A 23,617-nucleotide genomic window follows, 5' to 3' on the forward strand; every position below is an offset into this window, starting at 1 on the left:
AAAAAAAAAAAAAAAAAAAAAAAAAAAAAAAAAAGGAAAAGAAAACACACATTGGTCTGGCCACCTCATAAATCCAACAAGCACTGGTGTGGCATTTCAGTGGAGAAGGAAACCTGGCGGCGGGGGGGTACAGGGGACTCAAGGTTGTAAGAAATGCTCCCAATTTAACTGTCCCTGTTCCTATTTATCCACCTTTATTTACCACCCAAGATCATCCATTATTCTAGAGCACTCTGATCTATAAAAGGGGTGAAAGCATCAGGAGCAGACAAGGAGTGAGAACCAAAAGACATCAAGATTTGCTTGAGAAAAGCAGCGATTCTTCCTTTCACGGCTCTCCGTGGCTGAGAGAAAATGCCCAAGAGGTCATCTGTGACTTAGACAGCTTTTTGGGAGGCTGAGAGTAGCATGAAGAATTTTACGACATCTTGTCAAGGTTTCAACAGAATGTGGATATATTCAAACTTTCAAAAAGGACAGTGCTTAGAAAGGGTAAAACCAGGGCACAAAAAACACTGCGAATTACGACCCCCAAGTGCTTCCGGCTCCAGGAAATAACCATTCATGTTTGTTGGAGGTCACACAATTTTTCCCTATTACCTGGTGCAAAATGACTCATCACCTCCCAAAAGCAGCTTTTCAAACCACGATTTTCCCATCTATTTTGGTCCAATAGTCTTATTCTTTATGATCTATAGACTCACTCCCAACTACCCCCTTGGGGGGTTAAAAAAAAAATGAAGGAATTTCCCCTAGGCTGGCCCCCAAAACTCAGAATTAAATATGAGGAGGGGCCGGCAGCCTCCTGGAAGCTAAAACAACTTGAGGCTAAATCTACCTTTCCAAGAGTGAAAAATTTATTCAGATAATGTTTGAGAATTCATATATGCCACAACAGGATAAAAACTGAAAGGTAGAAATCTCACACTTTTCCTTATACCTCCCTCCCCTACTGCCCAACCAGATTCCAGACGTTTTATCACTGTCATTACCATTTCTGCTCAATGGAGGCCCCTAGACACTAATCACACTGGCAAGTGCCCGGTGACACAGTGCACCACAACTTTTCCACAAAAAGCTGTAGTCTCTCTCTGGCTATATTGGCGGTTCTCCAGTTACTTCAATACTTTAAAGGCTGCAGCAGCATGCAAAAGAATTCCATTTAAAAAAAAGGTAAGAAAGGTCTCCAGGAGATGGTGAGTTTTATTTTGTCTTGTCTGGATAGAGGTTTGATTTGCTCTCGAATGTTCCAGGGTGGAGAGAAATTAGGAGAAAGCACAGGATGTTGAGGTCTATTCGGCATAATCTTCTCCCTCGTTTTCATCTTCACCATCAACGGAGAGAGCAGCATACTTGCTCGCAGAACTGAACATCTGTAACATGAGAATCACAGGATAATGAAGGCCTTGAATTAACACATCAAAACCCAAGACACAAGATGCTGATCCTTTGGCAATGGGGGATGACAGATGACACCCACTTGCTTGCTCATCAGCATTGTCCACTGGAGAGGAGCTAGGGAAAGAGGGTCAGAGGCACATGTGATCTCTTTGTAGTCTCACACCACCTCTACACCTTGCAGAAGGATGAGAACAGAGGAAGGCAGAAACCAGGAAAAGGCTAAACTTCTTTTGCTATTTCGGATAAAGACCAATGCCTTATTTCCAACCACTTTGTATTCCAAATGTAAACAAGTCCAATGGCAAAAAGTATTCTAAGAAATTGGCAGCAGCATTTAACACTTACGGAAGCTGGATTTTCCTCAGGTTTCTTTGGCTCAGGTGCAGATCTGGAGTCTTGATCCTTTTTGCCATCTTTCCTGCAGAGACATAAGTATAAAACCTTGTCTTTAGGAGAGGATTCGCCTAATACAAACATGTATTACAAGCATGCAGTTTCAAGGCACTCAGCAGGCATTTCTAGTCAATAGTCCTTGTTATCTAGATGATGTATTACTTCTAGATTTTCAGAAGCTTAACTGTCTACGCTGGCTGACTTCAGTTTGCTCACAATGAGAGATGTGGCAGTGCTTTGAGAACCAAGAACTTAACTTCTTAATTACAAAAGCTCATGGGTCAGAGGAAGGATGATAATGAGAAAGAGAGCAAGCATACCGATCTGACTCCTTCCAGTGGTCTTTGTTCACTCCGTCTCCTGGACCACGGCTAGAGTTCCCAGTTTGGCCTTTTGGGACGTTCATCCCATCCATTTTATTTTCATCTGCATGAGCAGTAACGCAAACAAATAAAAGGCAAGTAAAATGATCAACGTCCCTCTCCTAAGATTTCCCTTAAGCTGAAGAAAACTGCCCACAAGTACTGAGGGAAACTACCTTGGCCCCAGTCCAGACTTCCTTCCTGAAGCCCTTCTTCCCACGTCCTCTATAGCACATAAAACTATAAAACCAAACAAAATCCACTAAAAAGTTGCATGCAGGGATATGCCATCCTGAAAAGCAAGCTGGAAATAAAGACTGTGACGCTCTGCAGTGACCTTGGCTCTGCTGATGGTGACATTTCTAATCTGGACTGAATGTCTTAATTTCGGATTTTTTTTCCCCTCCTTTCAAGGAAACGTTCTACCAGGAAAGGGCAGAGTTTTATGCTTTCTCCAAAGAGGCCACTCCTCCCTCTACTGGCAAGAAAAGGTAGATAATCCGAGAACTTTTTTTTTTTTTTTTTTTTTTTTTGGATGGAGTCTTTGTCACCTGGGCTAGAAGTGCAATGGGGTGATCTGGGCTCACTGCAATCTCTGTCTCCCAGATTCAAGCAATTCTCCTGCCTCAGCTTCCCGAGTAACTGGGAGTGTGCCACCATATCTGGCTAAGTTTTTGTATTTTTTTAGTAGAGATGGGCTATTTGCCATGTTGGCCAAGCTGGTCTCGAACTGCTGACCTCAGGTGACCCTTCCACCGTGGCCTCCCAAAGTGCTGAGATTACAGGTGTGGGCCACCACACCCAGCTAACCAAGAACTCTTAACACAGTAGCAGGTGCAAGACACATTGCTCTTCGAAATCTGATTTTAGAGGTCTTTTTATTAGGCCTCTAGGTGAAAAACCCATTTCCCACACTATGAGCTCACCTTTCCTGGCTGGTCCTTCCTCAGATGGTTGAGCTGGAGCTACTTTGCCCCCACCACTAGAAGGAAAACACATAATCACATTCATCAGTTGTTTCAGGGAGAAAACAGCCAAGAAACTTATAATCATCCTCCAAATGCAGTAAGCTTTACAGAAAACAAAATCACACTCAATGTTATGAACATTAAAATATGGGAAAGAAAACAAAACAGTAATTTCAACACTAAATGCCATATGCTTTCTAGTCGTCACATCACGCAGGATTAGTATTGCTATTTTCTTTTTTGAGACGGAGACTCACTCTTGTTGCCCAGGCTGGAGTGCAATGGCACATCTCAGCTCTCTGCAACCTCCGCCTCCCAGGTTGAAGCCATTCTCCCTGCCTCAGCCTCCCAAGCAGCTGGGATTACAGGTGCACGCCACCATACTCGGCTAATAGTATTGCTATTTTCTTTACAAATGAGACTTAAGAGAATTTAAGGAAAGTTACCCCCTACCACACTGCCAATATGTGGCAAAAGGGAAGCCTCTGACTTATAGTATTTGCAGATTTGTGTGGCATTAGTACTCCCATCACAGCTGATTTCAAGCTCCCAAAGTGATGTCAACTGGCTATCAAAACTCCAGAAAGTGGAACATTGGGTCTCATGAGCCAGTTCCAGCACACTAAGAGAACAAAGCCGGCATAACTTAAAAGATGCTATATAATGCTGGTATCCTGTTAAGGCATCTTCCATCATTACATCACATTATTTAAGAATTTGCACAGCTAACCAACTACCGCTTCCAAGCTGACTCACCTTGTAGGGGATTGCTGCTCTGTGTCTGAGCTCTGAGATCGAGCAGGAGGGTTAGAACTTCGCTTCACCCAAGCATTCTCCTTTGGTGGAGGGGCTGGCATTACCTTTAGGGGCTGATCAGGTTTGGGAGGTTTAGAAGTTGGAGAGTGACAATCTTCCTCCTTACTGAGTGTTTCATTTTCTAGAGACTTCTCACTCTCTCTCCTTCGTGCATCTGTGAAGCCAGAGTGAAAGATCAAATTATCAGGATGCAGATGCTCATGCATCTACCAGAATCTCAACAGCGTGGGAAACGGTCTGCATCAGTTTTGGCTTGCAAAGATGGATTTATCCCTAAAACAGTGGTTTCCAAATATTTCCGAGAACAAGGTTTACTGATGCACAGAGGAATAGGAAAAATAATGACTATGTATACATCTTAAGGGACACCCAGCCATTCGACCTTTTGAGGAATGAGTATCCTTTACAGCCTGTTTGTATTCTCAATGTTAAAAGTGTCTTGACGTGGAGAATATACGTATGTGAAGAGGACCTATGATGAAACCCAAAACTCTAGAAACCATTGCTCAACTTCAACTTAAAACTCATCACACATACACAATGATACAATTGCATTTATGAAAAACCACCTACTGGCTGGGTGCAGTGGCTCACACCTGTAATCTTAGGACACCGGGAGGCCGAGTGGGGGTGGATCGTTTGAGCCTAGGAGTTTCAGACCAGCCTGGACAACATGGTGAAACCCCAGATTCAAAATAAATGGAAAAATTAGCTGGGTATGGTGGCATGTGTCTGTAGCCCCAGCTAATAGGGAAGATGGGGTGAGCTGTGATCATGTCGTCCTACTCTAGCCTGGTTGATAACGTGAGACCCCCATCTCAAAAAAACAAAACAAAACAAAAAACAACCTACACTTTTTTTCTTTCTTTTTTTTTTTTTTGAGATGGAGTTTCGCTCTTGTTACCCAGGCTGGAGTGCAACAGCGCGATCTCGGCTCACCACAACCTCCGCCTCCTGGGTTCAGGCAATTCTCCTGCCTCAGCCTCCTTAGTAGCTGGGATTACGGGCACGTGCCACCATGCCCAGCTAATTTTTTGTATTTTTTTTAGTAGAGACGGGGTTTCACCATGTTGACCAGGATGGTCTCGATCTCTTGACCTCGAGATCCACCCGCCTCGGCCTCTCAAAGTGCTGGGATTACAGGCTTGAGCCACCGCGCCCAGCCCTTTTTTTCTTTTTTTTTTAAAGGGAGTATCTTCTCAAAACGAGAAGCCGCCTTTGGGAGGCCGAGGCGGGACTGCTTGAGGCCAGGAGTTTGAGACCAGCCTGGGCAATGTAACAAGACCCCATCGCTACAAAAATTAAAAAAATTTAGCCAGGCATGGTGGCATACACCTGTCATAACAGCTACTTGGGATGTTGGGACAAGAGGATTGCTTTAGGCCAGGAGTTCAAGGCTGCAGTGAGCTATGATGATACCACTGCACTCCAGCCTAGGTGTAAGATCCTGTCTTAAGGCCAGGCGCCGTGGCTCACGCCTATAATCCCAGCACTTTGGGAGGCCAAGGCAGGTGGATCACGAGGTCAAGAGATCAAGACCATCCTGGTCAACAAGGTGAAACCCCGTCTCTACTAAAAATACGAAAATTAGCTGGGCGTGGTGGTGCACGCCTGTAGCCCCATCTACTCGGGAGGCTGAGGCAGGAGAATTGCTTGAACCCAGGAGGCAAGAGGTTGCGGTGAGCCAAGGTTGAGCCATTGCACTCCAGCCTGGGTAACAAGAGCAAAATTTTGTCTCAAAAAAAAAAAAAAAAAAAAAAATACTTTCTTAAAAATAAAAAATTAGAAGTCTGTTTCATCAGTTTGTTTCTTTCCATTTTTTTTTTTTTTTTTTTTTGTTAAGACGGACTCTTGCTCTGTCACCTGGGCTGGAGTGCCGTGGCACAATCTTGGCTCACTGCAACTTCCTCCTCCCAGGTTCAAGCGATTCTCCTGCCTCAGCCTCCTGAGTAGCTGGGATTACAGGCGGCCGCCACCACATCCAGCTAATTTTTGTACTTTTAGTAGAGATAGGGTTTCTCCATGTTGGTCAGGCTGGTCTTGAACTCCTGACCTTGTGATCCGTCCGCCCTGGCCTCCCAAAGTGCTGGGATTATAGGCATAAGCCACCTCACCCAGCCTTCTTTCTACATTTTACATGCAAATTCTACAGAAATAGGTACATATCAATTCAACATTATACTTTTACTTAGCCACAAAAAGGGGCATTAAAACATGTTAGTAATTTCCAGAAAACTCCTACAACACCTGGGTGAATTTCCAAATCACTTTGGTCTTGAGCTATGTTTTGAAATGCTCGAGTACACGGCCGGGTGTGGTGGCTATGCCTGTAATCCTATCACTTTGGGAGGCTGAGGCGGATCGCTTGAGCCCAGGAGTTCGAGACCAGTCTGGATAGCAGTCAGACCTCATATTAAAAAAAAAAAGGCAAGTACAAATCAGTTTAGAGGTGGGAGGAAAGACCTTACAAAACATCACAGTGACCAGCCTGAGCAACATGGGGAAACCATCTTTACAAAAATTAGAAAAATGTAGCTGGGTGTGGTGATGCAGGCCTACAGTCTTAGGTACTAGGGAGGCTGAGGTGGGAGGATCACTTGAGTCCAGGAGTGAGGGTACAGTGAGCCGTCATCATGCCACTGCACTCCAGCCTGTGTGACAGAATAAGACCATGTCTCAAAACAAAATGCACATCATGGAACGGGAAGGGAGGTATTACAATTGAACCAGTTAGCTTTCCAAAACACTAAAAAGCTTGATCAACCAGTAACTAGTGAGGAAGAATAAAGACCCAGAATAACACGGCTTGAGAACACTGCTCTGGTGATAACATCAAAAAAGGCTGGTCCTGGAGAGAGCTCACACAGAACCCCAAGCCTATGACTGTTCTGAATAAACAAAATTCTATGATATCAAGACACAAAATGAAAATATACAAAATTAAAAAAAAAAAAAAAGTTGTAAAATGAAGATACAAACCTAACAGTCAAGTATTCACTTCAGTGATAGATTATTAAGCAGATCATCTACGTCTATTCTGGTACCCACTCCTCAGATTCTTTGGAGCAACAGATAGGAAACTCCAATCAGCTCATGCAACCCAAATTAAGAGTTCATGACTGAATTTAAACACTGCAAAGTCTCTGCATAATTTGGTTAAGGATAGTTTATGGAAAACAGCAGTAACACGATACCCACCCTGGTCTGACTTACTTCTGCTAGATGTGGTGGAGGTCCCAGTCTGCGATGACTCACTTCCTGTCCTCGACCGTTCCCGTTCCTGAGTTTCTTCACTCCGCCAGCTTGGGTGTCTGTACAAAAGATTTCACAAAATGCACATTATGCCTGGCTTGATGAAGGCCACCTTAGATCCATGCTGTCCCCTTAAGAACCATCACTTATTAATATTTTACCACAATTGCTTCAACTATACGTGTATATGCCTATAAATTTATTTTTCCCTTAAACTATTTGAAAGCTACAGACAATAAGATGCACTTTGGCCCTAAATACTTCAGCAAGAACCAATACGGTTAATAACATTCTCCTACATAATCTTCAATACTGTCCTTTTTAAATATTAACACAGTTCTACAAGCCATTCATTACCAGGATTAGTTTTTCAGGACAATTACTTATAGGAGGCCTCTAGTCTTTTAGATACAATACCAGCTTTTAATAGTAAACACTTTTGTAATGGACAGTGAACAACTCTTCATCACGTAAAACTGTCCCCCAACACTGCATACTGCCTAACACCTCCGGCCCCAGCCCACTAAAAATGTTCAGTGACAACCACTGATGTAATAATGACAAAAATTTCCCAAGTGCCCCTGGGGATGTAATGCCCCATTAAGATCCATTGGATTGGGATATCCATCATGAAGACAACCTACCTCTCCCGAGGCCGTCTTTCTAGTTTTGGCTCATCCAGCTGACGCTGCAGCTTCTCTTGTTCCTTCTGTAGCCGTTCTTCTACTTCTCTTTCTCTAGCAGCTGTGTCAACGGGTTTTGCCCCTCCAAAGATAGAAGCAGCTCGACTGGACTGGGAGGTACTAGCAGAGGAATCATCTTCCTTAGGAGTACTCCGAGGCTTTAGATTCAGTTTGGGTCTTTGGGGCGGACCTAAGTTAAATGAAACTCTAAGTAGTAGTTTTCCAAATCACCAGAAGCCAATGGCTGAAAGCCACATTCCCAGATATAACTCCTATGAAATGCTATGAGATTCAAGTTAGTGGCCTAACCAATCCACAGAAGGCAAATGGGAGATCATTAGAAAATAGGTAGTTTAGGCTGGGTGCCATGGCTCATGCCTGTAATATCCCAGCACTCTGAGAGGCTGAGGCAGGTGGATCACCTGAGGTCGGTAGTTCAAGACCAGCCTGACCAACATGGAGAAACCCTGTCTCTATAAAAATACAAAATTAGCCGGGCGCGGTGGCTCAAGCCTGTAATCCCAGCACTTTGGGAGGCCGAGGCGGGTGGATCACGAGGTCAAGAGATCGAGACCATCCTGGTCAACATGATGAAACCCCGTCTCTACCAAAAATACAAAAAATTAGCTGGGCATGGTGGTGCGTGCCTGTAATCCCAGCTACTCAGGAGGCTGAGGCAGGAGAATTGCCTGAACCCAGGAGGCGGAGGTTGCGGTGAGCCGAGATCGCGCCATTGCACTCCAGCCTGGGAAAAATAAATAAAATCCCTTCTCAAAAAAAAAAAAAAAAAAAAAAAAAAAAAAAAAAAAGTGATAAATTAATAATCTATTAAGATTTCTTTTATATGGGAACAAATTTTTGACCATGATTAAACTACTAGATGAAAGTATCTTGCTCCAAAATCTGGGTGTTAAGAACTTATACAATATCATAGCAAGACTCTATAGTTCTTTATGTTTTTTTGAGACAGAGTCTGGTTCTGTCACCCAGGCTGGAGTGCAGTGGTGCAGTTTTGTCTCACTGCAACCTCTGCCTCCCTGATTCTGCTGCCTTACCCTCCTGAGTAGCTGGGAGTACAAGCACATGGCACCACATCCAGCTAATTTTTGTATTTTCAGTGGAGACAGGGTTTCACCATGTTGGCCAGGCTGGTCTTGAACTCCTGAACTCAAGTGATCCACCCACCTTGGCCAAGAAGACTCTAGATCTTATACCCTTGTCTCTGTGTAGAATATAAATTTGGCAGGTGGTTCATGGGGCAAAGCATGTTAACACCGAACAAATATACTCTTATGGCAGTCTGATTTTTTCCTTGATTCAAGTTGTCAGAATTCTTTCAAGAGAAACCTAAGTGTTGGCCGGGCGCGGTGGCTCATGCCTGTAATCCCAGCACTTTGGGAGGCCGAGGCAGGTGGATCACGAGGTCAAGAGATCGAGACCATCCTGGTCAACATAGTGAAGCCCCGTCTCTACCAAAACTACAAAAAATTAGCTGGGCATGGTGGCGCATGCCTGTAGTCCCAGCTACTCAGGAGGCTGAGGCAGGAGAACTGCCTGAATCCGGGAGGCGGAGGTTGCAGTGAGCCGAGATCGCGCCATTGCACTCCAGCCTGGGCAACAAGAGCGAAACTCCGTCTCAAAAAAAAAAAAAAAAAAAAAAAAAAAAAAAAAAAAAAAAAAAAAAACCTAAGTGTTTCAAGGAAGTTAAAATTTCTAAAAATCATTGTTTATTCTCAATATTTTAGATATACAAAAAAAACGGAGACTATAAAGACAGCCTATGTATATAATCACATGGCTTAAGTAATGATACCTTAACAAAAGGCTAAAACCTCCTCATGACATGACCAGCTGCACCCTGTCCTCTAAATAACCACTAGATAGTGACTTTATCCTTTTACTATAAATGCACATAGTACCTGCAGACAGAGGGTATTGTTTAACAAGATCTAAATTTTCTATGAGGGCTTTAAGCTGACAGTTTATATAGGCTCCTAGATGTATTTTACATCTGTATTATGGCCCCTCCATTTTACTAAGATAAAACTGGGGCTCAGACAAAGTAGCTCACTTAAGATATTTAAGATATTAATAAAAGAAAACAAGGCCAGGCCTGGTGGCTCATGCCTGTAATCCCAACACTTTGGGAGGCCAAGGTGGACAGATCACCTGAGTTCAGGAGTTTGAGACCAGCCTGGCCAAGACGGTGAAGCCCGGCCTCTACTAAAAATACAAAAATTAGCTGGGCATGTTGGCACACGCCTGTAATCCCAGCTACTCGGGAGGCTGAGGCAGAAGAATCTCTTGACCCTGGAAGGTAGAAGTTGCAGTGAGCTGAGATCGCCCTATTGCACTCCAGCCTGGGTGACAGAGCAAGACTGTCTCAAAAACAAAACAAAACAAAACAAAACAAACAAACAACAACAATAACAAAAAACCCACAAAAAACAACAGAATACAACTGGGCAAGATGATGGTTCACGCTGTAATTCCAGCACTCTGGGAGGCCAAGGCAAGTGGATAACTTGAACTTGGGAGTTCAAGACCAGCCTGGGCAATGTGGAGAAACCCCATCTCTATTAAAAAAAACATCAAAATTAGCCAGCCATATGGCATGCACCTGTAGTCCCAGCTACTGGGGAGCATGAGGTAAAAGGATCACTTGAGCTCAGAAGGCTTAGGCTGCAGTTAGCCATGATTATGCCACTGCACTTCTAGCCTGGGCAACAGGGTGAGATCCTGTCTCAAGAAGGAAAAAAAAAGAAAATGTAAATGGTGGGCAAACAGTCAAGACCCATGTATGTCAGAGATATGGAGAGAGGACTATCTTCCAGGCCATGGGAAATGAGAAAGGTCTAAAAGGGGGAAATAAGGTTATTAGAGCTTATGCCAGAAAGACAACTGGGGCCAATATGAAGAATGGAGCAAGGCAGGGAACTGTTAGGAGGCAATGGCCAGTAATGTGGGTGCAGCAATGAGGCCTCAACACAGGTAGCAGCAGTGACTCGAGACAAGAGGACAGATCTTAAGAGGGAACGGGGGTAAGAGGAAGAAGAGAGCAAGAGAAAAAACCAGGTATGCAGCTACTGGTGGAGAGGTAAGAACAGTATGAGAGGAAAAGGTCAAGGACAGGAGCTGGGCGCGGTTGCTCGCGCCTGTAATCCCTGTAAGCACTTTGGGAGGCTGAGGTGGGCGTTATCACCAGGTCAAGAGTTCGAGACCAGCCTGGCCAACACAGTGAAACCCCATCTCTACTAAAAATACAAAAATTAGCTGGGCGTGGTGGCCCACGTGAGCCTTTACTCCCAGCTACTCGGGAGGCTGAGGCAGGAGAATCACTTGAACCTGGAAGGTGGAGGTTGCAGTGAGCCAGGACTGTGCCACTGAACTCCAGTCTGGGTGAAAAAGCAAAAAAAAACCTCCATCTCTAAATAAATAAATACAAAGACCCAAGGAGAACACAAGGCCCACATCTGAGCCTCCACTTTTCTAACTTGTAATTTTCCCTATACCACATAGAAATCTAAGAAACAATACCTGTACAAGCACTAAGCTCACTGCTGGAACAGAGTAAATGCTTACTAAATGTCAACTGTTATTTTTAGGCTTCTTGCTTGAGGAAATAGCTTTTAAGAATGCAGTTTTTTAAAAACTTATTTTAGGCCGGGTGCGGTGGCTCACGCCTGTAATCCCAGCACTTTGGGAGGCCGAGGCGGGTGGATCACGAGGTCAAGAGATCGAGACCATCCTGGTCAGCATGGTGAAACCCCGTCTCTACTAAAAATACAAAAATTCAGCTGGGCATGGTGGCATGTGCCTGTAATCCCAGCTACTCAGGAGGCTGAGGCAGGAGAATTGCCTGAACCCAGGAGGCGGAGGTTGCGGTGAGCCGAGATTGCGCCATTGCACTCCAGCCTGGGTAACATGAGCGAAACTCCGTCTAAAAAAAAAAAAAAAAAAAAAAAAAAAAAAAAAAAAAAAACTTATTTTATTATTTTTTAGATGAGGTCTCGCTATGTTGCCCTGGCTGAAGCGCAGTGGTCACTGCAGCCTTGTCCTCCTAGGCACAAGCGTTCCTCCCGCCTCAGCCTCCTAAGATGCTGGGCCTACAGATAAATGCTACCACCATGCTCAGTTAACTTTTGTATTTCTTGTAGAGATGGGGGTCTCACTATGTTTCCAAGGCTGGTCTCGAACTCCTGGGCTCAAGTGATCCTCCTGCCTTGGTCTCCCAAAGTGCTGGGATTACAAATGTGAGTCACCATGCCTATACTAAGTTTTTTATTTACTTTTTTAAAAGCAAACATTGAATTATTATTTTTTGAGGGAATAAAGACCACAATAGAACTCCCAAGTTTAGGACTAACACAAAGATGTTAAAGATAGAAAAAAAATCAGCCAGCTGCAGTGGCTCACGCCTGTAATCCCTGCACTTTGGGAGGCCAAGGCAAGCAGATCACGAGGACAAGAGATCAAGACCATCCTGGGCAACATGGGGAAACCCCATCTCTACTAAAAATACAAAAATTAGCTGGGTGTGGTGGTGGGCACCTGTAATCCCAGCTACTCAGGAGGCAGAGGCTGGAGAATCGCTTAAACCTGGGAGGCAGAGGCTGCAATGAGCCAAGATCCACCACTGGAATCCAGCCTGGCGATGGAGCCAGACTCTGTCTCAGAAAAAAATTAAAAATTCTAGGCCAGATACCATAATCTTTTATATGACATCAGTAAAGTTAGAACAGAAATGGTGGCCATTTATTAGTATTTTCTAACAGTTTAGGTTTATAGCAGTTAACATTTTATGTTATAGTATTAAGGGATAATTTTAGAATAGGTGCACCAAAACCCACCTTTATAATTAGTGAACATCACTTATTGTGGTATAATGGTACTGAAATCAGCGACTTTTTTGTTTGTTTTGTGAGACAGAGTTTCACTCTGTTGCCCAAGCTGGAGTGCAGTGGCGCGATCTCAGCTCACTGCAACCTCTGACTCTGGGCTCAAGCAATTCTCCTGACTTAGCCTCCCCAGTAGCTGGGAACGACAGGTGTGCGCCACTACGGCCACCTAATTTTTGTATTTTTAGTAGAGATGGGGTTTCACCATGTTGGCCAGGCTAGTCTCAAATTCTTGACTTCATGATCTGCCCACCTCAGCCTCCCTAAGTGCGAGATTATAGGTGTGAGCTGCTGCACCTGGCCTTAATGTGTGTTTTTTAACCACATAGTAACAATTATGGGCTACAGGACTATGTTTAGTCCCAGTTTCATTTCTGTCACTTGAAAAATGGAGCTAAAATCAGTTTTAAGTATAATTTATTGAGATCATAACATAACAGTATCTGGCAAATTCTTTTTTTTCCATTTCTACTGTTTATTCAGTTAATTTTTACTGAAAAATCTGTGAAGGCATATGAGATGAAAAGAATTTGACTACTTTACTTCTACTGATGTCATCCTTAGCCAAAGCTCTTTCTACTATGCTTTGCTGCTTCCTGTACAATGTGCAAGTTATGTCTGTGCCTGACTCAGTGGTTTGTAACACAATCCGAAATTTTCCATAGTTTTCTGAGTTTCTGCTCCATGAAGTAAGCAAAATAAAACTATTACCTCTATCGTCACGCCTATAATCATCCCGAGAGTAATCATCTCTGGAGCTCCATGACCGATCATCCCGTCTGTCATATCGGTCTTCATAGCGGTCCCCGCCTCCTCTGTAGTCATCATCCCTGCGGTATCCACTGCCAAATGCTCTTCTGCCACTGCCTATCCGGGAGTCATAGCCTGAAAATATATTCCAAATTATAATCATCACAGCAGAGACAAAAAAAAAAAAAAAGGGCAAAAAGTTACTGAAAGAGAGCAATTACCTCTATCATAGTCTCTGCTGCCTCGGTCATCATAGCGATCCCGGCCGCCATATCGATCCATATCCCGGCGAGGGCCATCCCGGTACCCATCCCGATACCCATCGCGATACCGGTCTGAATCATAACGATCTCGATACTCTAGAGAAAAGAGAGAAGTAACACCATCCCCTTTCTCTGACACCATGAATAAAAACATGGTAAGCTATCAGATCAGTTTGGAAGAATTTGTATTTCAATTTTCTATCTGTTTCCCTGGTGAAATAAATGTTGCTCAGCTAATAATTTGGGAAGGGTGCGTTGGAAATAAAAAAATCTCTAAATATTCCATAATGAATTTCCAGAAGGAGAAAAGATGTATATGCACATACAAAAAAAGAAAGTAAGCACAAGACACTAAAAGAACACAGCTGGAATCTTCCATGTGTGATACCAAAGACCACTTATTTTTTAATTAAAAAAATTGTTTTTGCCAAGACAGTCTCTCTATGTTGCCCAGGCTGGTCTTAGACTCCTGGGCTTATGCAATCCTCCAGTCTTGGACTCCCAAAGTGCTGGGATTACAGGCATGAGCCATAGCCCCCAGCCTCAAAGACCACTTTAAAAGGCAAACAAAATGTAAAACAATGTATGCAACATATGACTAATAGGACATCATTTTCTACCATGAAAATGTCAAAGATTAAAATAAATAACATCTAGTGTTGGCAAAGTTTAGGAGCCTAAATCAATTTCTGCACTGCTGATCATAATTTAAAACAGTATAAATACACTTTGGGAAGCTGAGGATGGTGGATCATCTGAGCTCAGGAGTTCGATCGAGACCAGCCTGGGCAACATGGTGAAACCATGATTCTATCAAAAATACAAAAAATTAGCCAGGTATGGTGGTGCACGTCTGTGGTCCCAGCTGCTTGGGAGGCTGAGGTGGGAGGATTACTTGAACCAGGGAGGCACAGGCTGCAGTGAGCCAAGATTGTGCCAAGGCATTCTAGCCTGGGTGATAGAGTGAGACTTCCTCTCTAAATAAATAAATAAGTACGAATACTGAAAGTTGTATTAGAACTATGCACTAAAAATTCTGATGTCATGTACACCCTTCTTGGCCAACAATTTCTAGGAATTTATCCTGAGGAAATAACTGGATGTGTGATAGAGATACACGTACAAAGATATTCACTGCAATGTTATTTATATTATAAAGTATATTTTACATACACATGTGCATTTCAGTATCAGAGAACCCTAAATACTAGAAATCTGAATAAAGAAATGTAGTAGCTCAGACAGCAAACTGTGGGTAGCGTTAAGCTGTTCATGAAAGGGGTAGCTGCTATTTAGCTCCAGCTGACTGTTGCTAGGATCTTCTAGTTCTCTGAGAGAAGCTGGCAACACAGATTTTTATGTTTTTTTAAATCTGAATTTCTAAATACAAATCAACTAAAAAAAAAAAAAAAACCCCACAAATGTTTTCAGGGCTGATAATTTACGTGTGGGGGCCAAACAGGGATCTTTTTCTTGTGGCTGCTGTCTTTTAAATAATGATTTCATTTTGGAAACCACGTAATTTTTACTGACCAGGTATAACATATCCCAGTATTATAAACTTTATATATCGAAGAACAAGCTGATATTAGTAAAATCATTATAGAAATGATCTAAAACAGGACACACACAAGAAAATCAGCCCTGTGTTTATTTTGAAATGAGTTTTTAATTTCTGCAGATGCAAATTTATACTTTATTTGGATAATATTGAAATTATGATAAGCTTGCATTTCCTGAGAAAGCACAGATCCATACTGAAGAAAAATGGCATATGCTATTACTGACATTTCATAGGAATACTTGGTATAATGCCCCCCCAACACCCCTCGGGGTTCTGTTTTTTGCCTTAATGCTTGGGATAGGAGTCTCTGGATCTTTAACTCAGGTTAACTACTTTGGGGCAGCTTTGGATAACAACGGCACACTCACTCGTTATCCATCCTGCTTGCTCTAAATTCAAGGTTTCAGGTGAGAAAAGTCATGCCCCTGGACTCAAAACAGGACCCTTGGTCTGATTGTCTGCTTTTTCTTTCAAGAGCCATTTCTTCCTGTTAACAATAGAATCTCTTGCATAAATGCTGAAGTTAATCACCTCAGGCAGTTCTTCCCAAAGCTTTGTTGTGTCACAAAGACATGTAAAAAGTCAGATATAAGCTTGCTGATTTATTTTTCAAACCTATGCCCCATTCTTCTTCCTTCTACATCTTATAAGGTAAAGAACTCTCCTCTAATAGGAATTACATCCTTTACTGCTTCCCCAATTCCCTTTGTACCAATTATATTTGGTGCAAAGCTGAAAAGGCACTTCACAAAATTAAAATGCTTGTGGCAGGAGTGCTGGCTTACATCTGTAATCCCAGCATTTTGGGAGGCTGAGGTGGGCGGATCACCTGAGGTCAGTAGTTAGAGATTAGCCTGACCCAACATGGTGAAAATCCATCTCTACTAAAAATACAAAATTAGCCAGGCACAGTGGCTCATGCCTGTAATCCCAGCTACTTGGGAGGCTGAGGAAGGAGAATCACTTGAACCCAGGAGGCAGGGGCTGCGATGAGCCGAGATAGTGCCATTGCACTCCAGCCTAGGCAATAAGAAGGAAACTCTGTCTCAAAAAAAAAAGAGCCAGGTGTGGTGGCGCACATCTGAATTCCCAGCTACTCAGGAGGCTGAGGAACAAGGAACACCGAACTTGGGCGCCGAAGTTGCAGTGAGCCAATATTGCCACTGCACTCTAGTCTGGGCAACAGAGCGAGACTGTATCTCTCAAAAACAAAAAAACAAAACAAAAAAAAGCAAACAAAACAAAAACCAACAAAGAGCTTGTAATTTAACTGTTTCTATCTGTTTTTACTTCAACTATTTCAAACATAAAGACAAGAAGCCATTAAAAAAAAAAAAAAGTATATACTTAAAAATTTACATTTATATTAAAAAAAAGTAAAGAAGCCATTATAACAAACTTATGAACCTATTACTTAAGTTTAGTGAATGTCATATTTTGTCATGTTTGTTTTTTTAAGAGAAATATGTTACATATGTAACAACAGAATTCTCCCTACTCCCACCAACAATCGCAAGGGTGGTGAAATTACCATGCATAGCTTTATAGTTTTACAACCTATACATTAATACTACATGGTATTGTTTTCAAATTTATACAGATTTTTTCCCCTTTAATGTGACAGGTTTTGAATTTTACCCCTATTGTTATGCTACAAAGTATTTCATTACAGACAAACCACTACTTATTTTTAGTAGGTAGTAGCTTCTTTCCATTTTTAAAAATAATTAGTGTTGTCTATTTTTGCATATTTTAATACAGCTGCATAATTTTTCCCATAAAGGGTTTTGTTAGATTTAAGTGGTGGATGTAATTAATCTCTGCTCCTACCCCATGATATTTCCCATTCCTCTATCTTTCTGTCCCTGAACCATTTAATTATTCACACACTGTCTCTTCCCTCCAATAAAGATAGAATTTTGTTTTTGTTCACTGCTGTATCTTGAGTATTTTAAAGTGAATCAGTATTTTTATTTAAAAAATTACATTTTAATTATTTGCTATAAGCATACAGTAATGCAACTGATCTTTGTATGCTGCTCACCCAGCAACCATGGTGAACTCTTCTGAGATGGAGTTCGCTTTTGTCGTCCAGGCTGGAGTGCAATGGTGCAATCTTGGCTCACCGCAACCTTTGCCTCCCAGGTTCAAGCAATACTCCTGTCTCAGCCTCCCAGGTAGCTGGGATTATAGGCATGCACCACCATGCTCAGCTAATTTTGTATTTTTAGTAGAGATGGGGTTTCTCCATGTTGGTCAGGCTGGTCTTGAACTCATGACCTCAGGTGATTCCCCTGCCTCTGCCTCCCAAAGTGCTGGAATTATAGGCGTGAGCCACTGTGCCCAGCCTGATCTCTTTATTTCAAATAGCTCACTTTGTGTAATCTTTTGGGTGGTTTTTTTTTTTTTTTGGGATAGGGTCTCGCTCTGTCACCCAGTCTAGACCTCTTGGCTCAAGCAGTCCTCTTGGCTCAGGTGCACATCACCGCATTTTTTTTTTTTTTTTTTTGGGTAGATAGGATCTTGTTTTGTTGGCCAGGCTGGCCTGACTCCTGGCCTTAAGCAATCTGCCTGCCTTGGCCTCCCAAAGTGTTCGGATTATAGGTGTTAGCCACCACACCCAGCTAGGTTTCTTTATAAACAACTGTCTCCAAAGAAAGAGAAATGTCTGTCCCTTTGTTTACATTTCTTAAAAAAACTATTAATTTATCAAATTTGTTTTCTGCATCTATCAATTCTTTTGGATATTATCCAAAATTTTCCTTCATCTGCTTTCCCCCTTCTGTTAACGTGATCATCTGTAATACATCTGTCCTATTACTAAATAGCCTCCCAGAGCACAGAACAAACTAACTTCATAAACACAAACTTACTGTCTCCAAAGCTATCATCACCTCTTCTAGGCGGGTAGTCATCAAAGCTGTCTGTGGCAGGACGAGCCCTCCAGTCTGTATCTGTTTTGTCAGAATCCCGATTTCTATCACGGCCAAAAGAACGATCGTCCCTGTCTACAGATACATTAAAACAAAACCGTAAGTTACCTCATAAAAACTTTGCCTAATATTTCTCACATACAGAAAGCCCCATTTTACCCTATTCTGCACTTTTATATCACACTGTCATCCCAGTTACCTCAGGCCCCATAAGTATGTGTTGCAATTCAAATGGAGTAATTCTTTTCCTCCCATTCTTTCCTATTGGTTTAATGCTTAGCTATCTCAAATTCTGTGTAGGACAGGAGTTCCTGAAACATACAAATTAGGTCCCTTTGTGCCCAATGTGCTGTTACACAGCTAACCTATTTATCATATGTTTAATGTTCATCTAGTTCAATCAGGGCTTCTCAATCTTGACATGCATTTTGGGCTGCATAATTCTTTATTGATGGGGGCTGTCCTATCCACTACAGAATTAACCCCTGGATTTTATTGTGACAACCTATAACTTCTTCAAACATTGGCAAAAGTCCCCTGCGGGGCAAAAGTGGTTGAAAACTGTTACTATAGACTCAGGCAGGCCCACCACTACCCCTATTCAAATTTCCTGGGAAAGGATGCCTTGGTGTCGTCCTACCATTACCAAACAGAAATTGTCTACCAGTTTCCTTACCTTTATCCTGTGCTTGATCAGCAACGTCCACTCGAATTCTCCTGTTACCTAGAGACTGAGAGCATAGGACCATATTAACCAACCTTTTGCCCCATTATGCACAAATCCCTTGAGTGACCTTGAACGTCTGGGCATAGCAGAAGCACTAGGGGAAGGAAGATAAAGGAAAACACTGTAATCTAGCTAACACTCCAATTTGTGGGCTAAAGAGTCCTTTATAAAGACTTAAAAATTCAACAAATTTAAGTTGGCCTTGAATATTAGGTCAATGACCATGCTATTTTTACAAATCTGAATTTCAAAGAACAGAATCAACTTTTTAACTATCCAACGTAATTTGTCAAGTGTAGTAAATTAAAAATAATTTTCACATAACTAGCTAAATAAAAGGCATATTTGGTGTCAGCAAATATGCAATTAATTTTTTATCCAAAATTCATAGAAGCCAGATGCAGTGGCATGTACCTGCAGTCTCAGCTATTTGGGAGACTGAGGCAGGGGGATCACTTGAGCCTAGGAGTTCAAGTCTAGCCTAGAAAATATAGCAAGACCCTGTCTCTTAATAAAACAAAAACACCCAACACATTTATAGAGCCCCTACTAATACTTTATTCTAGCAAAATTGCATAAAGCATGCTTTGTCTACAATCTTAGGTTCTTTCACTCAATATTACCTTCGGATAAATAAGTTCTTCCAGAGCTACCCTCTGACTGCCCTTTCCCACATCACTATTCATACACTTTGAACCCTATTAATTCTATTGCTGATTTTTCCTCATTTCACAGTAGAATCTACAGTTGAAGGATAACCATCATTTTTAGTTAAAACTATATTAAACACCACCATAATGAAATCTCTAGTAAAAAAGTAACTCCTAAATATGAACCACAACAATATATTAAGTAATAGTTAATCTAGTAAACATCAAATAGTAACAATTACATGGTATTCTTTTTCCTTTTTTTTTTTTTTTTTTTTTTTTTGAGACGGAGTTTCACTCATGTCACCCAGGCTGGAGTGCAACGGCGTGATCTTGGCTCATCGCAACCTCCACCTCCTGGGTTCAGGCAATTCTCCTGCCTCAGCCTCCTGAGTAGCTGGGATTACAGGCACGCACCACCATGCCCAGCTAATGTTTTGTATTTTTAGTAGAGACGGGGTTTCACCATGTTGACCAGGATGGTCTCGATCTCTTGACCTCGTGATCCACCCGCCTTGGCCTCCCAAAGTGCTGGGATTACAGGCTTGAGCCACCGTGCCCGGCCCGGTATTCTTTTTCTTAACCAGACTGAGTAAAGACCAGTGATGGTAATAAAATCTAAAAATAATCCAATAAGAGGAGCTCTGGGACAAGATTAGACCTTCATATGCATTTAAATTTAACTAAGTACATTAATTTTTAGTCTCTATTTCACACTGACTATAGACTGTCATGACGATAATTATGAGGCAGCAAAACTATTTCTAAGAGGTGTTCATTTTAATCATGTCATACGGCAAATTTGGACTACAGAATTATGGCACAAATGGCATTAGAAACTGCCTTATCAATAAGCAATAAGGGGTTTTCAGAATTAAAGGAGGAAGTGTTTTCTCTTCCAGATATAAGCCCCTCAAGTCCTGGGACGGGAAAACATTTGTGGGCAGTGTTAACAAGCAGAAGGACTAGATGTTTATTGTCACTCTCCCGTAAAATATTCCTTTGTAGGAAATGTTTCCAAATCTCTTACATGAACAAAAATACCATTACAACACTTCCTGAAAATGAGACATACCTTTCAATACTAAACAAACTTTGATTTTTCTGGTTGCCTTTATCAGGTCAGATTACTTTGAAAAAGCAAAGCCATAATTGTTGAGGCAATGCTGGGCAAATCAATGTGAGGCTTAGAGACCTGGTGTGTGGTGGGTTTCTCCCACAATTTTCCACCTGACCACCTCTTTAAATTACTGGGGCCTACTGAATTTGCTGAAGTGTGACTTGCTAGACGTTGAATGTTAAGTGATATACTGTTAAATAATGCAGGCCTAGCTGGGCGCGGTGGCTCACGCCTGTAATCCTAGCACTTTGGGAGGCTGAGGTGGGTGGATCATCTGAGGTCAGGACAAGACCAGCCTGGCCATCATGGTGAAACCCCATCTTTAAAAAATAAAAATAAAAATAAAATAATATAGGCCTTTATTTGTAGATATGGGAATCTTTGAAGTAAGCCACTCAATCAACTTAAAAAAAACCAGTCGGATTGATAAACATGAGATTTGTGAACTTACACCCCTCATATGCCCACTCTTGTTTTCTTTACCTCTTCATTGAGACTCAGGGCACTAAGCAGGGAATCCAGGTCCTCAAATTCAGCATAACCAAAACCTTTCAACCTCTCTGGATTGCTGGGTTCACGTGGTAAACGCACTGCACTGATCTGAAGGAATAAGAAACAACAACTAAGTTTCCAACATTCTTCATTTGCCATTTTTTGAGGGGACTAAAAAGCATTATGGTATGTGCATGAATTTTTCTGAATACACAAGAACATGGTTGTCTCAGGAGGAAACTGATGCAGAGGGATGGTAGAGACTTTACTAAATGCCCTACTATACCTTCTAAATTTCGAATGATACGAATTTAACCCTTAAAAAAAGATAAATTCAGGCTGGGTGTGGTGGCCCATGCATGTAATCCCAGCACTCTGGGAGGCTGAAGAGGGTGGATCGTCTGAGGTCAGGAGTTCGACACTAGCCTGACCAACAAGGTGAAACCCTGTCTCTACTAAATACAAAAACTTAGCCAGACATGGTGGCACATGCCCCAGCTACTCGGGAGGCTGAGGGAGAATTGCTTGAACCTGGAAGACAGAGGTTGCAGTGGGCTGAGGCTGCACCACTGCACTCCAGCCTGGGCAACTAGAGTGAAACTCCATCTCAAAAAGAAAAGAAAAAGAAAAGAAAAAGCCCTAAATTATATTTCCTTTTTTTATTTTTGGAAACAGAGTTTCATTCTGTCACCCAGGCTAGAGTACAGTGGCACAATCTCACCTCACTACAACCTCAGCCTCCCAGGTTTAAGTGATTCTCCTACCTCAGCCTCCTAAATAGCTGGAATTACAGGTATGTACCACAACACCTAGCTAATTTTTGTATTTTCAGTAGAGATGCGGTTTCACCATATTAACCAGACTGTTCTCAAACTCCTGACTTCAAATGATCAACCCGCCTCGGCCTCCCAAAGTGCTATATTACAGGTGTGAACCACTGAGCCCAGCCTTAAAATATATTTCTAATTGTTTTTTGATGAAGAGGAACTGCCCATTCCACAACTAGTCTTTTTTAGACAATATCCCCAATATCTAGTTAATTATTACAACTTTTTTTTTTTTTTTTTTGAGACGGAGTTTCACTCTTGTTACCCAGGCTGGAGTGCAATGGCGCGATCTTGGCTCACCGCAACCTCCGCCTCCTGGGTTCAGGCAATTCTCCTGCCTCAGCCTCCTGAGTAGCTGGGACTACAGGCACGCGCCACCATGCCCAGCTAATTTTTTGTAGTTTTAGTAGAGACGGGGTTTCACCATGTTGACCAGGATGGTCTCGATCTCTTGACCTCGTGATCCACCCGCCTCGGCCTCCCAAAGTGCTGGGATTACAGGCTTGAGCCACCGCGCCCGGCTAATTATTACAACTTTTATACTTACATTTAATCCTCTGAAGAATTCCTTAATTGACTCTTCTGTCACATCATAGGGTAGGTTCCCCAGAAAAGCAGTGTAGGGTGGCGATTTGGGAAGACGGCTCCGGTCGATATTGGGTTCCCGAGCAGCCCGTGGAGCAGTGGGAAGGATGGAACGGTCAATTGGAGGCGCCCTATACACATCGTCATCATTACTGTGCCAAGTTGTTGAAACTAGGATAGAGGGATGAATGTAAGAAATTACAAGAAACTTCTCTCATTGCTGTCATAGAACAAGAGGACCCATGTTAACTGCCAAGCATTAAACATGCTATATTGGAAAACAGACAAAAAAAAAAGTGAGGGTTCAGTAATAAGGGCATTTAAAAAAACATGCTTCTGAGATGAATTATGACACTTTAATCCTTATGTAGCAAAGAAATACTATTCCATAAATACAACTCTTTATGGAATATTACTGTGTGCCAGGTACTTTATATTCATTATATCCCATCTTATCTTTTTTTTTCTTTTTGAGACAGAGTTTTGCTCTGTCACCCAGACTGGAGTGCAGTGGTGAGATCTCGGCTCAATGCAACCTCCGCCTACTGGGTGGGTTCAAGCGATTCTCCTGCCTTAGCCTCCCGAATAGCTGGATTATAGGTATATGCCACCATACCCAGCTAATTTTTTGTATTTTTAGTAGAGACAGAATTTCACCATGTTAGCCAGGATGGTCTTCATCTCCTGACCTCGTGATCCACCCTCCTTGGCCTCCCAAAGTGCTGGGATTACAGGCATGAGCCACTATGTCCAGCCTGAAGCATCACTTTATGAGGATCCCACAGAATTTTAGACCTAGAAGGAATTTTAAAAGATAATCTAGTTCCTACTTTCAAAATGAAGAAAATGAGGCCAAAAAGAATAGTAACTGAAGAAATCTGTTAATTCAAGAACAAGAACGAGCAAAGCTCTCTTAAATGACCACTTCAGTCT

General features: G+C 42.2%; 1 protein-coding gene across 6 annotated transcripts in view; it reads right to left on the reverse strand.

Moving 5' to 3' along the window:
* Nucleotides 1–17: 17 nt before the first annotated feature.
* The window catches only part of EIF4B (eukaryotic translation initiation factor 4B), a 40,707-nt gene continuing 17,107 nt past the window's right edge, over nucleotides 18–23,617 (reverse strand). The window contains exons 3-15 of one of the 6 annotated variants that reach the window (XM_032293001.1): nucleotides 22,647–22,855; nucleotides 21,264–21,380; nucleotides 18,960–19,014; nucleotides 18,224–18,358; nucleotides 13,745–13,882; nucleotides 13,485–13,658; nucleotides 7,837–8,065; nucleotides 7,139–7,251; nucleotides 3,881–4,094; nucleotides 3,083–3,138; nucleotides 2,115–2,229; nucleotides 1,747–1,819; nucleotides 18–1,373 (exon numbers count right to left, since the gene is read on the reverse strand). In XM_032293001.1, coding sequence (XP_032148892.1) covers nucleotides 1,293–1,373; nucleotides 1,747–1,819; nucleotides 2,115–2,229; nucleotides 3,083–3,138; nucleotides 3,881–4,094; nucleotides 7,139–7,251; nucleotides 7,837–8,065; nucleotides 13,485–13,658; nucleotides 13,745–13,882; nucleotides 18,224–18,358; nucleotides 18,960–19,014; nucleotides 21,264–21,380; nucleotides 22,647–22,855 — 1,709 coding nt within the window. In that variant the 3' untranslated portion in view covers nucleotides 18–1,292. The remainder of the gene's footprint in view (nucleotides 1,374–1,746; nucleotides 1,820–2,114; nucleotides 2,230–3,082; nucleotides 3,139–3,880; nucleotides 4,095–7,138; nucleotides 7,252–7,836; nucleotides 8,066–13,484; nucleotides 13,659–13,744; nucleotides 13,883–18,223; nucleotides 18,359–18,959; nucleotides 19,015–21,263; nucleotides 21,381–22,646; nucleotides 22,856–23,617) is intronic. The other 5 variants (XM_032293028.1, XM_032293036.1, XM_032293017.1 and 2 more) reach the window with 5 other exon arrangements.

Source organism: Sapajus apella, unplaced genomic scaffold (assembly GCF_009761245.1).
Source record: "Sapajus apella isolate SASKATOON/1434 unplaced genomic scaffold, GSC_monkey_1.0 scaffold2, whole genome shotgun sequence".
Taxonomy (NCBI): Eukaryota; Metazoa; Chordata; class Mammalia; order Primates; family Cebidae; genus Sapajus; species Sapajus apella.